The sequence below is a fragment of the Oryctolagus cuniculus genome, chromosome 1 (assembly GCF_051225735.1).
Source record: "Oryctolagus cuniculus isolate XC-2025 breed Fujian yellow rabbit chromosome 1, ASM5122573v1, whole genome shotgun sequence".
Lineage (NCBI taxonomy): Eukaryota > Metazoa > Chordata > Mammalia > Lagomorpha > Leporidae > Oryctolagus > Oryctolagus cuniculus.
In genome coordinates, this window is record NC_142867.1 from 158,186,090 (window position 1) to 158,206,149 (window position 20,060).

A 20,060-nucleotide genomic window follows, 5' to 3' on the forward strand; every position below is an offset into this window, starting at 1 on the left:
CACAAATAGCATACTTCAAAATTGATGATATAAGGAAATTATTCATTATTCATCTAACCTGAAACATTAAACTTAATTATCTAATTGGATTATCTCAGGGTAGAAGTTGTGACCCAGGAGGTTAAGTTGCCCCTTAGAACTCCCACATCCCGTATCAGAGTGCCTGTATTCAAGTCCCACCTGGCTTCCAATGCAGCTTCCTGCTAATGTATACCACAGGAAGCAGCAGATGGCGGCTCAAGTGCTTGGGTGCCTGCCACCCACAAGGGAGACTCAGACTGAGGTCCTGGCAACTGGCTTCAGCCTGGCACAACCCCAGCTGTTTTATCAGCAAATGGAAGATCTCTCTCTTGCACTCTCTCTCTCTCTGTATCACTCTTGTTTCAAATAAACTTTTTAAAATTGGATGATATCATATAGTAAGTACACTAATAAAATCAATAGTGCATTTTCAAATAGGGACTGGAAGAAAGGAAATGGGGTCTGAGAACATATTTCTAAGTATTCAGGCAACTGAGTAATCACTATTAACAAAAAGCCTGCAAGCTAAGGTGTCATTCTCAGATAAAATGAAGAATGTCAGGGCAAGGTTTTAGGAAGAAGGCGGCAGTGGACATTGGCTATGGAATCAGAAGCACAGATGGTCTGAGAGGGAGAGAGAAAAGCTAGAACAGACTTTTCCCAGCTAAACAGTCCAGGACCTTAGACAAAGTGCAGGTATCGTTACAACAAATACGAACCCAAGGAACTTGCTCTACCTGCGATGAACTATGAGGCACATGAACAAACTGGGAAGGCGATTAAACAAAAGAGATTATTGAAAAGAACAGAGGGAAAGCGGCTGGGAGGGGCTTCTTCAGCAGGGAAGAGCTGTTGAGAGAAGTGATCTGGAGTTTTACACCCTTTGGAAAGTTTGTACAAGGTCCTTTAAGAAAAACGTTTCTTGTGTGGTGAGCTGCTTCTGCCGTCTTATCTCCCACTCCTCGAATTTGGTTGTGACTTTTAGAGGACAGAGAAAAAGTTTCATCTTTTTTTTTTGAAGGAAACAGAAGCAAAGCCTGTTGCAGGGAGGAGGGGAGGGCTCTTTGTCTTCACCATACTCCCAGAGCAGCCGCCAAGAGCTGCAGCCACCTGGCCTTCTGCGTGGCCTTGGCGCCAGGGCCTGCTCTTCTCCCAGCTAAGAAACCAAATTCTTCATATCTCTTTCATCATCACACTTGGCTTTGTAGCCCAGGCTGCTTCCCCAGCTAGGTTAAGAAAATGTTCCACATTACCCTAGAGGGACCTTTGTTCTCTCTACCTTTTCACCATTCACCATCCCCACTCTGTCTCCTTTCAATATCTGTGAGCTCTTCACACTGGGGTAGGGGGTGGAGGGGGTGTACATCATAGAGTTGAGTGAGGCTCTAAGGGCAAGTTCTGAGATTAAGCTGTCACAAATCCAAGAGCAAAATCACTTAGGGATAACTTGAAGAAGCACACGGCTCTAGTACTCCAGACAAACCATTGACACTGCTCCAGGAAAAGCCAAGATCTCCAGCAGAAAGAGGTTTATCAGGAGATTTGGAATATACAAAAGGTAGACCGCTCCAGGGACACTGCGCTCTTACTACTACAAGGGCTTGGATTCCCTCAGACGTTTCTCTGCCACTTATGCAAATTATTAGGGTCTCAGTTTTATTTGAAATGTGGACAACTACAAGACCTACCTGAAAGACATATTTTGGTATATAATTGAGCTAATGCATATAAGTTGCTTTGCAGAGTCCTTAGCATTTGTTTCATTGTTTTTTTTTTTTATTCTTTTTTTAAGCTGTTTATTTGAAAGATAGAGTGACCTAGAAAGGGAAAGGGGGACCTTCCATCTGCTGCTTACTCCCCAAATGCCCACAACAGTCAGAGCTAGGTCAAGCCAAAGCCAGCAGCCAGAAATCCACCCAGATCTCCCATGTGAGTGGCAGGGGGACCACATGCTTAAGCTATCATCTTCTGTCCTCCAGGTGCATTAGCAAGGAGCCAGATCAGAAGCAGAGGCAAGACTCCATCCAAGGCACTCTAATACGAGATGCAGGAAGCAGATGTCCCAAGTAGTGGCTTAATCCACAGCACCTGCCCCATATTTTCCTTTCTGACAAAAAATTTGTTGTGTGATCATTGATTATGGATTGCAAGTCTGTCATACTTAGTAGGAGAAGCAACATGAAATTTACCAAGATTCTTCAGATAAGGTCAAATCTGGAGAGAAGTCAATAGTTGATTTAGCCTCATCAGCCAGACTGTTTCCTATTATATCTTTTAACTCCCAATATGGCAGCGGGAGATGTAAAATGCACTGTAAAAAATGTCTAGTAAACTCTTCTTTGGGGTTATCAGTGAACAGCAGTGATATGGCAGAGGTTGCCATGTATTGAAAGATGGAAACACTAAAACAAATTTTAGCTCAAATTCAAAATCTTCCAACAATCTAAACTGTTTTTACTGATCACAAGATTTTCATTACTGGCCAAGGCTCCCTGCAAGAAGTTATTACAAAGTAGATTCCTGAATCAATGGATTTAATGGTTCTCAAACACTGATCCAAACATTTATAGCAAAATCACATTTCCTCAGATATTTATATATATATATATAAATACAGATTCCCAGGCCACACCGCCCATAGATTCTAACTCAGCTCTATGGCAGCTCAGGGAATCTATGTTTATTTTTTTTTAACTGTGCAAATAAACTGATATATGTTGGAATATGGAAACCATTCTTTATAATGTCTCCCAACCTTGCCTATGTTGACTAGGTCTCAAGAATCTCTGGAATATTTCTACATAACCAAAGTGAATAATGCTTTTGAGTCACCAAATTTGAGTATTGAAGGAACTAACATGTAAACATTATTCCACAAATATTCATGAAGAACCTGCTAAGTATAATACAGCACCATAGCCATTGAAATGAAGCCTTAACAGTGGATATGTGACTAAAATTAAAATTAAATTTTCTGGTGAAATAACTTTGGTTTGATTTAATTAAGCACTGAAGCACTAACCAACTGAGTTGGTTAGACCACCTGGCTTTATTTCTGATTACTCTCATAAGTTCAGGGTGTTTCCAATTCATGAATGTAGCATATGCTTTAAAATTTCTCTCATTAAATTCTTGAAATGAAAATAATTTTAATTTATGCAAGTTTTTAGAATTAATTTTAAAATACTTCTTTTAAAAGCTGAAAATCACTGATTTATTTCTGGATCTCTCCTCCTCTTTCTTTCTTTCTCCCTGGTTTCCATCCCTATCTGTCCCTTATTTTTTTGCCTCTATACTTGGAGATGTTGGAGGTGTGATATGCAGATCATGCAACCTCTCAGTCCCCTTCCATGGATGTCTTTTAGACTTTGGAACGTGCAGAACAAAGCCTGGTCAGTACTGTATTAAAGAGGTCCACACCAAAGGTAAGTATTGACAGTTAAAAATATGAACTTAAAATAATTATAGGGAAAATTTGTGTAAGAGCAAATATTCACTGAACATTTATTACAAGCCAGATGTATACAAAGAGCTTTCCCAGGGCTACAATACACAAGAAAACAATGGGATGGACTAAATCGATCCTGCCATTGTTTTCATGTTACAGATGAGAAATCTGAGGCACAGAAAGACTGAACGCAAGTGTATTTCAAAAAGTTCATGGAAATTACATACTATGAAAAGCTAGTGATGGATTCCAAACTTTTTTTGAAAATGGATTTCAAAATTATGTTTCCACCAAAGTACATATATCTTTGAAGTCCATTTTCCATAATCTTTTGTCTTTTATTTGAAAGACAGACAGACAGACAGATGTTTTCCATCTGTTGGTTTACTCCCCAAAATGCCCACAACAGCCAGTATGGCTGAAACCAAGAATCAGGAACTCAATCCACGTCTTCAACAGAGGTGGCAGGGACCCAAGTACTTAAAGTATCACCTGCTGCCTCCCAGGAGCCACATTATCGGAAGCTGGACTCACAGGACATCGGTATGCTAAGCAGCATCTTAACAACTACGCCAAATGCCCACTCCTCTCCCATGAATTTTCTGAAGTCCTCTAGTTATTTGCACAGTTACTAGAGACTTGGTTCTCAGAGACTGATCTCTTCCTGAATGTGAACAATGTGTCATCTAATCAGACTGGCATCCAAATGAGTATGAAAGCATTAACTCTACACACAAGAAAGAACCTGGAAGCTTAGATGGCAAAATAGCTCTTGGTGGGAAAAAGGCCCAGAAAGAGTACATTGAGGTGGGAAGAGCAATTCCCTCTCTTGGAAACTTTGCCATTTCACACAGATGTGAAACAAATAGAAGCAAAACTTACACTTTGGTAGTTTTATAGATAGGGTTTCTCAAGTTGGGCACCATGGGAATTTGGGGCAGGTTAATTCTTTGTCACAGAGGGCAGTCTTTTATGTGGTAGGTTGAATCACAGCATCCCTGACCAAGACCTCTTTCCCCCTCCACCCTGCAATCCCATCCAGTTGTGATAACAGCACTGACTCTGGGCATTACCTAACGACCTGGGGATGAGCAAGCAAAAATCATCCTGAGTTGAATGCTGTTTTCTTAAGTATCCAAACTTCATGTGTTTTGCTGCCTTTGAGGAATTGCTTTTTTCTTCCCTAACACCACTGACATTTAGGGTGGTGCGATTACAAGATGTTACATTTATTTTGCACTTTTATATATTTTTTTGCATTTTCAACAGTAAATATGTGACTTCTTTAATCAAGGAAAAAATTAAGTAAGGTCATGGTGATGGATAAGCTTCCATTTCTGAGAATCTTTTGCACATCCACATGATCCCTTTGTGGATTCAGCCCTTTGAAAAACTCATGACCTGGGTGAGGCCGGGGGATAATTATCAGGAGGATTTCAGGCAGCCGCTCCACAGGCAAAGCAATTGCATGGCTTCTATCATCTTGAGTCTGAAAGCCACCTTGCTTAATTTCAAGGCTGTGGAGTCCCATGTATTCAACTCAAATTGTTTATGCGAGAGTTCTTAAGGGCAAGATGATGAAATGAGCCATTCCTAGTGGTAGAAACTCTAGGTAGAAAACCTAGGTTTCAGTTTTGTTTTTGCTTTCTGTTTAGTCTAGTTTTGTTTTGTTTTCTAGTTGGTTATCTGAAGTATGGCCAGGCAGGTTGTACCTCCCAAGACAGTTCCCTTACATCTACCTCTTTTCTTTCCTTCAGGTGGTATTCAATGGTTTACAATTAAAGGCTGCACAGAGAACATTTCGGAGTGCTTCCAGAGAACTGTGACTGCTTATGAAGCTCACACTACTCACTGCTGCCACCGCCCTTTGTGCAATTTCTGAGGAAATGGTTCATATGCAAAATACTTGGCTGATCAAAACTTGACCCGGTTATGGCAAAACGGCAGATTCCATCAATTAGCCCTCTTCAAAACTCTTAGAAGCTTGCAGGTCATAGTCGGGTTATGGTCTTAAATTAACTTTGGTTTTCAAAGAGCCCAACTCGCCACCCACCACCTCCAAGTCACCTCAGAAACATCCTTGCCAATGCCTTCTTTCTCTTCTACTTAGCTCCTCTGCTCAACACAGATGATTTCAATATTACCAAGAAGTGAAAATTATACTCTCCAAGTGGAATGATGCACATCATCTCTAATTAGCTTATTACCCTAAGTATTTCCATGTTCCAAAATATAGTTACAAATGAATTGTATCACAAGATACCAGTGACATGAGAGTGTTCATTTGGTTTCTAGAATAAACTGACTTGTTATTCTGGGCTGATTTATGGTATGGGAGAACCTGTTTTGACAAATAACACAGAAAGAAATGAACCACGAATGAGCAAACAAGGCCTGTGGGAACCATGAAGCCCAATGACAAAGAGTTGAACCAAGTGAGAACGCTTGCACTTATTCCTCCCATCTTCATCAAGCTAGGCCCAGATTCTGGACCCCCATATATTAACCACACTTAGGTGCTTTGGCTTGTCTAATTTTGGCATATTAAACAACTCTAGTCAAGCAGAAGAATAGATTCCAATCCATAGGAATTTAAAAGGGGTATGAATACACTTTATATTTCACAAGCTTTTATGTGTTACAGATTATATTTAATGTTTTAAGTTGAAAGTTATTGTATTTCAAATATTTTAAAAATTTATTTGAAAGGCAGAATTACAGAGAGGCAGAGGCAGAGAGAGAGAGGTCTTCCATCTGCTGGTTCAATCCCCAAATGGCCACAACAGTCGGAGCTGGGCTGTTCCAAAGCCAGAAGCCTGGAGCTTCTTCCAGGTCTTCCATATAGGTGCAGGGGTCCAAGGACCTGGGCCATCTTCTACTGCTTTTCCAGGCACATTAGCAGGAAACTGAATCAGAATGAGAGCAGCTAAGACTTGAATCAGCACCCATATGGGATGCCAGCACTACAGGTGGCGGCTTTACCCACTATGCTCCATTGTTGGACCCTGTGTTTCAAATTTTAATTTAAAGTCTTTATATTTTCAGGAGTTTGATAAATCCAATTGGTAAATAGTGAATGTCAATGAAATCTTCTTTGATTATCTTTTTTTAAAAAAGATTTAAAAGGCAGAGTTACAGAGAGAAAGGGAGAGACAGAGTGTGGTCTTCCATCTACTGGTTCACTCTCCAAAGACTGCAACATCCAGAGTTGGGCCAGTCCGAAGCCAGGAGCCAGGAGCTTCTTCCAGGCCTCCCACGTTGGTGCAAGGGCCCATGGACTTGGATCATCCTCTGCTGCTTTCCCAGGAGCATTAGCAGGGAGCTGGTCTTTAATTTGCTTTGATTGTTGACTTAAGGCAACCTCTCACACAGTGAGCCCTCAACAAATGATTCTCTATAAGCTTGGAAGAAAAGCAAGCTTTTTTTTTCAAAGATTTATTTTATTTATTTGAAAGGCAGAGTTACAGAGACGGAAAGCTAGAGAGAGAGAATCTCATCTGCTGGTTCACTACCCAAATGGCCGCAATAGCCAGGGCTGGTCCAGGCCAAAGCCAACATTCAGGAGCTTTTTCTGAGTCTCCTGCATGGGTGACAGGGGCCCAGGAACCTGACCCATCTTCCATTGCTTTTCCCAGGTGCATTAGCTGGGAGCTGGATCAGAAGTAGAGCAGACAGGACTCAAACTGGTGCCTAACTCGGATCTGGCTGAAAAGCCCATGAGAGTATTTCAGGCATGGAAAGCCAAGACACTCTGGCAAAAAGATCTCTGTGAGTGAGATCCCAGTGGAAAGAACAGGTCTTCAAAGAGGGAGGTGCCTTTCTCTGAAGGGAGGAGAGAACCTCCACTTTGACTATGACCGTGTCTAAACAAGATAAGAGTCGGAGAACTCAAGGGGCTTCCATAGCCTTGGAAACTCATAACTGGTGCATAGGGAGATTACTGATGCCATAAACAGGAGTGTCAATTGGTAAAGTCAACAACAGGAGTCACTGTGCACTTACTCCTCATGTAGGATCTCGGTCCTTAACGTGCTGTACACTGAGGCTTAATGCTATAACGAGTACTCAAACAGTATATTTCACTTTGTGTTTCTATGGGGGTGCAAACGACTGAAATCTTTACTTAATGTACACTAAACTGATCTTCTGTAAAAAAAAAAAAAAAAAAGAAAAAAAAAAAGAAAGAAATTTTCAATTCCCAACTTGACTCTCACTGGGATTAAACATGACAATAGGTCTGATCTGATTTCATCATCATTTTAAAAAAATCATCTATTATTTTTCACTTTATGTTTCTGTGTGGGAGCAAACTGTTGAAATACTTACTTAAGGTATACTAAGCTGATCTTCTGTATATTAAGATAATCGAAAATGAATCTTGATGTGAATGGAAGGGGAGAGGGAGTGGGAAAGGGGAGGGTTGTTGGTGGGAGGGACGGTATGTGGGGGGAAGCCATTGTAACCCATGAGTCGTACTTTGGAAATTTATATTCATTAAATAAAAGATAAAAAAAAAAAAAAAAAAAAAAAAAAAAAGAAATGCAATGAATGCCGCTGAACTGTACCTTTAGAGATAGTTACACTGGAAACTTTCACACTGTGTGCATTTTAATATAATAAACAGTTTTAAAAGAAAAAAAAAAAAAGAAATGCAATGAATGCCGCTGAACTGTACCTTTAGAGATAGTTACACTGGAAACTTTCACACTGTGTGCATTTTAATATAATAAACAGTTTTAAAAGTAAAAAAAAAAAAAAAAAAAAAAAAAACTGGTGCCTATATGGTATGCTGGCATTGCAGGCAGCAGCTTAACCTGTTAAACCACACCACCAGCCCCACATTTCTTAAAAATCCAAGGAAAACTTGATTTTTCCTTCTACACTCACTTCGGTCCCTATTCTACATCAACTACATTGGTTGCCTTGGATCAGTGAGTTTCATGGAAATTTAGCTTTTATTTTTCTTATTTTTTTCTATTTTTACTATGACATTATTTAACCAATCATGGGAGGGGTGCAAAAAATAACAAGATTACATAATCAGTGGCTTCCCAAGTCTAGTCCACAATCCACGGGATACAATGAAAAGAGAATTAGAAAGGCAGCAGTTTCTCATGTCACACGGCCTCTCGCACCTCATTCTCCTCTCATATAAGATGAAGAGGATTGGATGACCCAACCTCTTAGATTCACTCAAGTTCTAACATCCTATGACTCAATATCAACTCTTTCATACTTCTTTCCTGTCTTTTCTTTTCTTTTTTTTTTTTTTTTGACAGGCAGAGTGGACAGTGAGAGAGAGAGACAGAGAGAGAAAGGTCTTCCTTTGCCGCTGGTTCACCCTCCAATGGCCGCCGCTGCAGCCGGCGCACCGCGCTGATCCTGGCAGGAGCCAGGAGCCAGGTGCTTTTCCTGGTCTCCCATGGGGTGCAGGGCCCAAGCACCTGGGCCATCCTCCACTGCACTCCCTGGCCATAGCAGAGAGCTGGCCTGGAAGAGGGGCAACCGGGACAGAATCCGGCGCCCCAACCGGGACTAGAACCCGGTGTGCCGGCGCCGCAAGGTGGAGGATTAGCCTATTGAGCCACGGCGCCGGCTCTCCTGTCTTTTCTTAGGTTAAAAATAAGACTTGGTATTGAACACAGACCTTGAGATAGGCCCTGGGTAGACAACCAATGTTCCATATAATCCAGGGACGTGATAGGAGAAACACAAGCTGGGAAGGTGATGACCGTCACTGAAGCCACTTATCTTTATGACAATGTGACCCAAAAGTCACACTGGAAACAGGAAACAACCCTCGAGACCTTGGTGTGGTGGGCTGAGTTATCACTTTCCATAGCGTCATCTGTGGAGCCTGTGAAGATGTTAGCTTCCTTGGGAAAAGGGACATGGCAGGTACACCTAGATTAAGAATTTCTGAGATTGGGAGATGTTTCTGGATTACTAAGGGAGGTCTGATGTAATCACAATGATTTCTATGAGAGGAGGGAAGAGAGGCCAGCATCAGGGAAGAAGATGTGATTATGGAAGCAGAGGACACAGATTTCGAGATGCAATGATGCTGGCTTTGAAGATGGAGTTACAAACCAAGGAAGTGGGACAGCCTCTAGAAGCTAGAAATAGCAAAGAAACCCATTATCCTCCAGAGCCTCCGGAAAGAATGTGACCCTGGAGAAACCTTTTTAGACATCTAACCTCTAGACCTGGAAGACAACAAATTTGTTAGTAGCCATGGAAAGAATACGCTTGGCTGTGCAGTGCGCACTTCCCCTCCCTGAGGTTGATACATTCAGTACTTGGTTTCCATGGGATTTGATTTCAAGAGGGCACATTAGTGTCTATTGTTTTCCTTTCCTTCTCCTGATTTTCTCACAGATGGCCTTAGACTCACAAGCACATCTTTTTAGCTGACACCTCCCACTCAAGCCCCTATCCATTCATGATTTCTTCAGCTAACAAGTTCATTCTTTTCAAGTCCTTCACACCTAAATATGAAGTGATCAGATTAGCCTGACTGTAACCCATAACATATCAGACTAAAGGGCAAGTGGATCCAAGGATCTCTCTAAATACCAGACTGGCTTCCTTGCTGATGACATTTCTCTCTGTATCTGTGGAAACCGTGGTAGTTAAGTTAATGCCACTTAAAGTCTCTGAAAATTCAGGGCATCTGGATGATTGGGCAGCGTAGAGACTGAAGTGACGTGGTGAGCAAAGGAGGGAGGTAGTACTTTACCTGCTGGCACTCAATGATAACGTTTCTGGTATTTCAGAGAGCACACTTTTATAACTGAGTTAACTATGGGTATGTTCTCTACTAATGAGAAGTCTGAAGCCCTCTAAGCTGGAAGATGAGAGAGTGGGAACTTCTGTGAAAGACATGTGATCCTCAGCCCTCCACAAATGCCATCACTTAAGAGAATTACATGGAACCGGCGCTGCAGCTCACTAGGCTAATCCTCCGCCTTGCGGCACCGGCACACCGGGTTCTAGTCCCGGTCGGGGCGCCGGATTCTGTCCCGGTTGCCCCTCTTCCAGGCCAGCTCTCTGCTGTGGCCCAGGAGTGCAGTGGAGGATGGCCCAAGTGCTTGGGCCCTGAACCCTATGGGAGACCAGGATAAGTACCTGGCTCCTGCCATTGGATCAGCGCGGTGCACCGGCCGCAGTGCGCCGGCCGCGGCAGCCATTGGAGGGTGAACCAACGGCAAAAGGAAGACCTTTCTCTCTCTCTCTCTATCTCACTGTCCACTCTGCCCGTTAAAAAAAAAAAAGAGAGAGAGAGAGAGAGAATTAGATGGGTGGACAAGAAGCTGAGCCCCTGGGATACTGCCACTCCAGCTCGTTAGCCTATGCTTCCAGGGTCTGGGAAACGAGACTTGGGTGGGGGTCTCTAAAGGAAGCATGGGAGAGAGGCAAATGGAATGGATGATGGTTGATCCCTAAGCTTCACAAGCAACTCTGAGTTTAAGTGAGGACTTTGGAAAGAAATATTTAGTTAGATAATAATGAGAAAAAAATCTAGAGACCTAAATGTTGTAAATTGCATAATAGGGAGCCAAATTTTAGTTCATACTATTCTACAGTTAGGACTTCATATGCTAATACATTTAATGCTAAAACTTCTGGCTAATGTATGATGTTAGCAGAAGACTCCACTTGAAGAGATGTGGGGACATCTCAACACAGACTGTTCAGAGTCACTCTCTCTCAGATCCTTAAGGCTGCAGATCCTGGAAATGAAGGTTTTAGAGGTGGCTGTACTTAGTGAAAGGCACACATTTTTCACCTTGCACGTATCATTGATCTTTGAAGGTCCCCACCTGTAAGCAATGCTGTAACCTTTGGCTGAACCTCAAATCCTAAAGCTCTACTGAGCAAAAGGAATAGAGAAAGGTAGGTTCACGTTCTATCCTACCCATAATGTCCTGCTTTCAGTGCATTTATTTTCTGCCTCCTCATCCCCACACATACTAAATAAAGTTAATAGCTCTGCCATCAGAAATTATTATGTACAATGAAATTCCCAGGCAGAGCTGTAACTAGCAATTTGGTGCGAGGGCAAGCACGAAGCCTGCCCTCAAATCCACTTTGTGATTCATGTCTCAGCTCCCATACGGCTGCTACTGATAATATTCACCATCTGGTCGTTTCCTATTTTAACTAATTATTCTTGCTAACTAGGTGTTAAATTTAGTGGTACTATGTGCATTCCTAGCCTGTTTTGTGTTGCTATAACAAAATATCTGAGACTGGGAAGTTTAAATAGGCCTATTTAGCTCAGAATTTTGGAGGGTGAGAATCCAAGATCAGGCAGCCACATCTGGTGGGGGCTTCACACTGCATCCTAACATGGCAGACAGCATCGCATGTGCAAGCACATGTGAGAGTGGTGTGAGACAGGAGGGGACAAGGCCAAACACATGGAGTGGCCTTATAAGAATGCATTCTCATACTAACTAATCAGGCCTATGAAACCTAACCCACTCATCTGCATAAATATTTACATATATATGATTTATTATATTTATTTGAAAGGCTTACAGAGAGAGAAGGAGAGAGAGATATTCCACCCACTGGTTCATTCTTCAAATGGCTGCAACAGCCAGGGCTTAGCCAGGCCAAAACCAGGAGCCTGAAACACCACCCAGGTCTCTCATGGGTGGTAGAGGCCTAAATACTTGGGCGATGTTTGCTGCTTTCCCAGGTGCATACGCAGGGAGCTGGGTCAGAAGTGCAGCAGCTGGGACTCGAATTGGCATTCGATGACAGTGTTGCAGGCAGCTGCATAACCTGCTGCACCATAACACCGGACCCCGAAACCCACTCTTGTAAAATGGCATTAATCCCTTCTGAGTGTGGTGCTTGCAATAATCTAATTATCCCTCGCTAGGCTCTAACTCTTAAAGGTAACACTACCTCTCAATACTGTTACATGGGGACCAAGACTCCATCCAGCACATGAAACTTTAGGGGACAAACCACATCCAAATCATAGCAATGTGCTACTGAATTAGCTGCATAATATTTAAAACTAGCACACCGAATGTTAGACTCTACAGCAAGAGCATATTGGTCACATCTAGTTACAACTTTCAAGGGAAGTAGTGTCTAAGCCAAAAATCTGAAAGATAGAAATTAGAAGCATTGGGAGGTTGGAGGGAAAGATTCTGCAATAGTTAATTTTGTGTGTCAACCTGACTAGAGACCACAGTATCCATATATCTGGTCAAACATTCTTCTACATGTTTCTGTGAAGCTAATTTTTAGATTAACATTTAAATCAGTAGACCTTGAGCAAAGTAGATGACCTGCCACATGTGAGTGGGTCTCACCCAGTCAGTTGAAGGCCTTAGAGAAAAAAGAGTGATCACCCCAGAGGAAAAAAGAATTCTTCTAGCAGATGGCTTCATATCAGAACTGAAACTCTTATCTGGTTCTCCAATCCTCTGTAAATTTTGAATTCACAGCACTCAAAATTGCACAGGCCAATTAGTTAAAATAAATCTCTACTACCATTATTCTACTTTACAACAGTGTGAAAGGACACAATTTAAGAACACTACTTTTCATTTTCAGTCAATTATTCAATAAATTACATGAAATATTCGATGTTTTATAATAAAATAGTCTTTGTCTTAGATGATTTTCGTTGACAATAGGCCAATGCAAGCCTCAGAACACATTTTAAGGTAGGCCAGGCTAAATTATATTCAGTAAGTTAGGTGTATTAAATGCATTTTTGGCCTAGAATATTATTAGCTTATGGATTTATCTGGACATTCATAAATAAGAATCTGTACATAAATTATTTGCTCTTTTTAAAAATATTTATTTTATTTGAAAGGCAGAGTTACAGAAAGAAAGGGAGAGACAGAGAGAGAGCTCTTCCATCAGCTGGTTCACTCCCCAAATGGCTGCAATGGCCAGGGCTGGGCCTACGAAGCAAGGATCCAGGAGTTTCTTCTGGATCTCCCACATGGGAGCAGGGGCCCAAGGACTTGAGCAATACTCTGCTGCTTTCCCAAGCACATTAGCAGGTAGCTGGATTGGAAGTGGAGCAGCTGGGATTTGAACAGGCACTAATATGGGATGCTGGCACCGCAGGCGGCGGCTTTACCTGCTATGCCACAGCACTAACCCCATTTACTCTCTAATACAAATTCTAAATAAAGAAACCAAGAGGGCCATTGAAGCATAATAAAAACTTAGCATGCCTGGTGTTCAGACTGTGAGATGAAGAGCCACAGATAGCTTATATGTAGGCAGGGTCAGAAAAGGCAGAGTCTTGAAGCATGCCAAGGAATCTGATTTGCTTTAAGAGCTGTGATGGGGTATGGGGCCAGCGCTGTGGTCTAGAGAGAGTGAGCTCTGATAGCTACTGTGCTGTCTACCACCTCCCCTCTATTTCCTGAAGATAACATCCCATTTGTCTGGGAACTGACCCTCACTGCCACCCCAACTGAAGAACTTCCATGTTTATCTTACCCAACTTCTTGAAAAGCATTGATTGTTTTTCTAGATTAAGTATATAACCCAAGACAGGTTATAAAGACAGTTCTTACCTGGAATTTTCTAACTGAACTTGAGCCAGAGAGGAACAGTCACTAGTTATCTGCACAAAAAAAACCTAGAACTTGTAAACCATTGTGTTTCCCATTTGTGAAAAACACCAGTCTGAGGGACAGAGAAGAAAGTCAATAATGGCCACTGCCACGGCTCAATAGGCTAATCCTCCACCTACAGCGCCAGCACACCGGGTTCTAGTCCCGGTCGGGGTGCCGGATTCTGTCCCGGTTGCCCCTCTTCCAGGCCAGCTCTCTGCTGTGGCCAGGGAGTGCAGTGGAGGATGGCCCAAGTGCTTGGGCCCTGCACCCCATGGGAGACCAGAAGAAGCACCTGGCTCCTGCCTTCGGATCAGCGTGGTGCGCCAGCCGCAGCGCGCTGGCAGCGGTGGCCACTGGAGGGTGAACCAACGGCAAAAGGAAGACCTTTCTCTCTGTCTCTCTCTCTCTCTCACTATCCACTCTGCCTGTCAAAAAAAAAAAAAAAAAGTCAATAATACAAATGAACAGCAGTGGAGGAGATGAGGGGGCTGGTTAGAGACTCTCGGCAGCATTGGAATCACTTGTTCCCTTGGTTCTCGAAGTTGAGCTGCAATTCAGCTCTTCCCGCACTGTATTTACTTTATTTCTTTAGAGTCTCAATGCACAAAATTCACATTTGCCTGAGCGAGTTGTGTCTGCTTGAGATCAAGGGTCTAGACTAACACGAGACTTCCCTGAGAGGATCAGAAGGGCAATAGGTGAACAGTCCTGAATTTTAGAAAGATCCTGAGGGCTTCAGGTTGGAAAATGATTGGAAGTGATGGCAAAGAAAGCATTTAGACTTTTGCAGCAAGCCAGATGAGAGATAACGGAGGCCTGCATTAGGAAAGTGGCAGTGAACACTTAAGAGTAAGAAACATTTCTGGCACTTACTTTGAACCTCTGGGTAGCAGGGATAAGCAATAAATACCTCCTGATTTTGGAGAACTTACATTATTGTGGGAGGAATAAGGCAAAAAAAGCAAAACTAACCTAATTTCTAAAAACAAACACTGTGCAAATAAAATTAAGGGGGTTATGGAAACATTGGGCGCTTTGTTTTAGACAGAGTGGGCAGAGCCAGGCATCTCTGGGCAGAGAGCTGAGAGGGTGGAGGACCAAGTCATCTTTCACACATCTTCCATGTGTGAGGCACACATTGCAGGAAGCAGAGACCTCAATGTTCTCTTTGAACATATTAGATTCAACTATATGAAAACATAATATGAGATAAAACATATAAATTCATAGAAAAAATAGAATCATGATATGTACTCAGGCAAAAAAATTAAAATCCATACATACAGTTTCTTTCATACAACATGCTTTCCATGATCTTTTGGAAGAGCCCTTGTACAAGTTGGGATGTCAGGAGAGAGAGCTGACTGTAGAAATTGGGATTCATTGGCAAATCCACACTATAAAATAGCTTTGAACTGAATTAGACCACCCAAGCACAGAGGTAGAAAGAGGGTCTAGAACTGGGCTCTGGAGCCCTGTAAAATGAGACCTAGAACAGAAAAAGATCATTCGGCCTCCACACTGGGCAAGTCCACCAAACAGAAGCTGAAAGAGAAGTTAAAGAACCCTTCCACAGAACTGCCACATAGTGACCTGGCTTACAGGAAAAAATGACTGGAAATAAGGCCAAGGAGCAGAGTCTAACTTGCTGAAATTCAGCACCTGTCAAAAATTAAAATACGTTCTTTGAGGTCTTAAGAATTGCAGTTTGGGAGACACAGTTTCAGATAACTCTGTATCAGTGTTCTGAAGAAGGCAGGAAAAGCAGGAGCTCACAGGGATATTGAACGCTGAGAAGAAACAGAGACTATGTGACTGACAGAAGATGAAGAATCTACAAACAGAATATAGAAGTGTCTACACATTGGAGTCCAACAGTATTGTGATAAGCATACTGAGCCTCAGTACAACGAAACTGTCCAATTGTCTGAACTGTTCCAGATGCTCGCGGTCAGAGCATAAGGTTCCTGAAGTTCACAGTCCTAGGCAGCAGCTGCAATTGTGCCAAAGTCCTGCTCCCTCAACCTCCCAACTCGAATTTAATAGTTCTTTTCATATTGCTTTCATCATAATTTTCCTTTTATTTTTACAAAGTTTAGTGCCACTAGTTACTAACTATGTAACCTGAAACCATTGCCCATCATTTTGAATTATTGCTTCCTTATTTGTAAACAGAACCAACAGAATCCATTCCACCTTGCAGAGAGTTTGGTACATGATGAGTGCTCACCAACTAATCCTCTGCTTTCTTCATTTCTGCCCTGAAGATTCAATCCAGAAAGCAAGGCAGGATAGGATAATAGCAATACTAAAATTAGAGGTGTATAAAAGAAGATGAGTTGTAGATTTTGGAAGAGACTACTCTATGAGATAAAACTTGTGTCATCTTTTGGTAAGGATGGGTCACAGGTCTGTAAATCTGAAAGCTTTGGGGTCATTAGAACAGCCAGGCAGCTTAATAAAATGAACATTCTCAAGTTATTAGGTTGGGCAGGGGACCAGATGCTTTTACTGCAAATACTGCCTGGCCCACATGCTGAGGACAAACTAATACAAATTCAGAACATCCTGAATGGAGTGTGGGAACAATCATGGGTTAATGATCTATTTAAGTACAGTATTCATGTGAAAAATCACAGCCTATAAAGGAGAACATTGAGACCCAGTAAATGGAATCTGAAATTTTGGGGAAGAAAACAAGAAAGGAGTGAGTGTACACATAACTTTGGGTTTTTTCTTACTTGCTGTTTTTAGGTACAGACACAGCAAAAATTTTATTTTCTTCATTTTGAAATTATTGTACGATTTTTTTTTCGGTGTTAAAATTCATCTTCAAGTGTGATTATCAAGAAATAACAAGATGGGCTGACATTGTGGCATGGTGGGCTAAGCCCCTGCCTGCGGCTCTGGAATCCCATATGGCTGCCAGTTCGAGTCCTGGCTGCTCCTCTTCCAATCCAACTCTCTGCTATGGCCTGGGAAAGCAGTGAAAGATGACCCAAGTGTTTGGGCCCCTGCACCTGTGTGGGAGACCCAGAAAAAGCTCCTGGCTCCTGGCTTCGGATCAGCACAGCTTTGTCCATTGCAGCCATCTGGGAAATGAACCAGTGGATGGAAGACCTTTCTCTCTGTCTCTCACTCTCTCTGTCTGTAACTTTGCCTCTCAGATAGATAGATCAATCGATCGATCAATAGATTTAAAAAAAAAAAAAAGAAATAACAAGATACCAAATGTAGAAATTATGGAGTTTTATAATTTTCTCTGTTGCTTCTTTAAAAAAAAAGATTTATTTATTTATTTGAAAGGCAGAGTTACAGAGAGGCATAGACAGAAAAAGAGAGAAACAGAAAGTCAATCTTCCATTCATTGGTTCATTCCCCAAATGGCTGCAACAGCGGGAGCTGGGCCGATCCCAAGTCAGGAACCAGGAGCTTCCTCTGGGGTCTCCACATGGGTGCAGGGGCCCAAACACTTGGGTCATCTTCTACTGCCTTCCCAGGCCATAGCAGAGAACTAAATAGGAATAGGAGCAGCCAGGACTCAAACCAGTGCCCATGTGTGATGCCGGCACTGCAGGAGGAGACTTAGCCCACTAAGAAGGCTTAGCCACAGCACTGGCTCCTCTTTCTTGCCTCAATCCACTGAATATAATTGCACAATTCAACAGTTTTGGGCAGCTTCTTCATTGCTTTCTTTTTTAAAATTTATTTGAAAGGCATCATTATAGAGGTAGAAAGCGAGAGCCACAGAGAGAGAGAGATGTTTCATCTGCTGGTTTACTGAAGCCAGGGGCTTCTTCCAGGTCTCCCAAGTGGGTACAGGGGCCCAAGCACTTGAGCCATCTTCCGCTGCATTAGCAGGGAGCTGGCTCAAAAGTGCAGCAGCTGGGACTCAAACTGGTGCCCATATAGGATACCATCACCACAGGCGGCAGATAATCTGCTACGCCTCAGCACCAGCCCCTTCATTACTTTCTTTGGTTGATATTTCTCTGGGCAACAATGAAAGTATATTTAATAATAAACCTTCATTTGTTGAACCACAAAGAAAAGCACATATCCCAACAGGACCCAAATTCAATGGTCTGTTCCTACGAATTTCATTAATAACTGCTCACAGGTGAACAGCTCTCTGGTCACTTGACAAATACAACTGGAAGCCTTATTTCCAAGTATCCATGGAATACAGTTGTTATTTTGAACTCACTTTCTTCACCTACCTTAATTTTGCATTCAGTTGGAAATAATGCAAGCATTTTGGAGATGTCATGACAAATGGAATTTTGAGTAAGATTTTGAAAACTGCTTTTCAGTTTCTTATTTGATGGATTAAGTTCAAGTGTTATTTCTAGAACAGCTGCAAAAAGTCTACAGGGGCCGGTGCCATGGCTCACTAGGCTAATCCTCTGCCTGCAGCACCAGCACCCCAGGTTCTAGTCCCGGTTGGGGAGCTGGTTCTGTCCCAGTTGCTCCTCTTCCAGTCTAGCTCGCTGCTGTGGTCTAGGAAGGCAGTGGAGGATGGCCCAAGTGCTTGGGCTCCTACACCCACATGGGAGACCGGGAGGAAGCACCTGGCTCCTGGCTTCGGATCGGCGCAGCGCACCAGCCGTAGCAGCCATTTTGGGGGTGAACCAACAGAAGGAAGACCTTTCTCTCTGTCTCTCTCTCTCACTGTCTAACTCTACCTGTCAAATAAAAGAAAAAAAGAATTCATATACTTGAGGCACATATATGAGATGGAGACAGCTGTTCACTTAATACATTTCAAATTCTGGACTTCATCAATCCAAGGAAGGTTGTTTATTTGATTCGACACTGGAGATGGCACTGGAGAAGAGGGAAAAGTGGAGCCATTTACCAGTGTTCATTTTTCATACCCTAATTTCTTCTGAAACCAGTAAAGTTGCTATATTTACAGAGGAAGTACCAGAGATTGGAAAAGCAGAAGAAAATGAAACCACATTTGAAGGAGAATTAATCTGATTCAGAAGAATTTGGAGGATGAAATTTCTGTAGACATCCTCCACACTAGAACCCGGCACCCAAATGGGATGCCAGTGCCGCAGGCGGAGGATTAGCCAAGTGAACCATGGCAAGTATATGAGTTCTAAACAGACATCATCCTCAGGTTTACCTCCTGTGTAGGGGTGTGACTATTTTTCCCATCTCATCTTTTCCCCCATTGGGTGCTTTTTCTTTTTCACTTTTTTGTTTTCTTTATAGACTTCATAGCAGCAGCTGTCTGTTAGCTACCTAAACATTTCCAGGATAGGAACAAAGAGACATCTGGTAAACCATCTCATACAGCTTTGATTAGGTACCAAGACTCTACCAAGGCATCTTATGGGGCCTGCCATATTCACCATTCAGAATTGTCTCTGCTTTGGATTTAAAGATCTGTATCTTATTTCATGACTAGGAAAGGTCACACAACAGAAGAAGCTACTGAGGAAGAGGAAAGCAGAAAAATCCAAGGAAGAGAGAGTGAAAGAGACTCAAAAAAAGAGCAGAATAGAATCTTAGGAAAATCCATTGCTACCAAAGCACCGTGTGTCCTGCGGCCAGGATTCACTGACTTCTCTCCTTTCTGCCATTTGGTAAATGACCCCTGAGATTTTTGCAAGTTCCATCTTCCTTTGGTACTCAATGGTGGGTGTCGGAGAGTGGCAGAGAAGTAGCCCATGAACTTGGATAAGGAAAATATTTATATCTTTATTGCTTTATTTTCACTTTTCTCTAGCTGAAATTTAGCTTTTCCTTCATAATAAATAAAAGCAGAACCTCACAATAGTGTTACAGGTACCTGTGGCTTTGTTGACCGAAAATAGCAAATACTTTTATATCATATCTCATTGTGCAGATATATTCAAATATCACTTATGTTCACCAACACTTTAGAGACATTGTAGGTATGTTATCCAACACAAGATCTTATTTAACACACTAATAAAGAAGCATATGTATATCATACCATGTATTACTTT

General features: G+C 42.2%; 1 protein-coding gene across 1 annotated transcript in view; it reads left to right on the top strand.

Moving 5' to 3' along the window:
• The window catches only part of C1H9orf57 (chromosome 1 C9orf57 homolog), a 78,793-nt gene extending 73,329 nt beyond the window's left edge, over positions 1 to 5,464 (top strand). Inside the window, exons 3-4 of the mRNA XM_089306615.1 lie at positions 3,324 to 3,446; positions 5,227 to 5,464. Of these exons, the coding sequence (XP_089162741.1) occupies positions 3,324 to 3,446; positions 5,227 to 5,351 (248 nt within the window). The 3' untranslated portion in view covers positions 5,352 to 5,464. The remainder of the gene's footprint in view (positions 1 to 3,323; positions 3,447 to 5,226) is intronic.
• Positions 5,465 to 20,060: the final 14,596 nt, after the last annotated feature.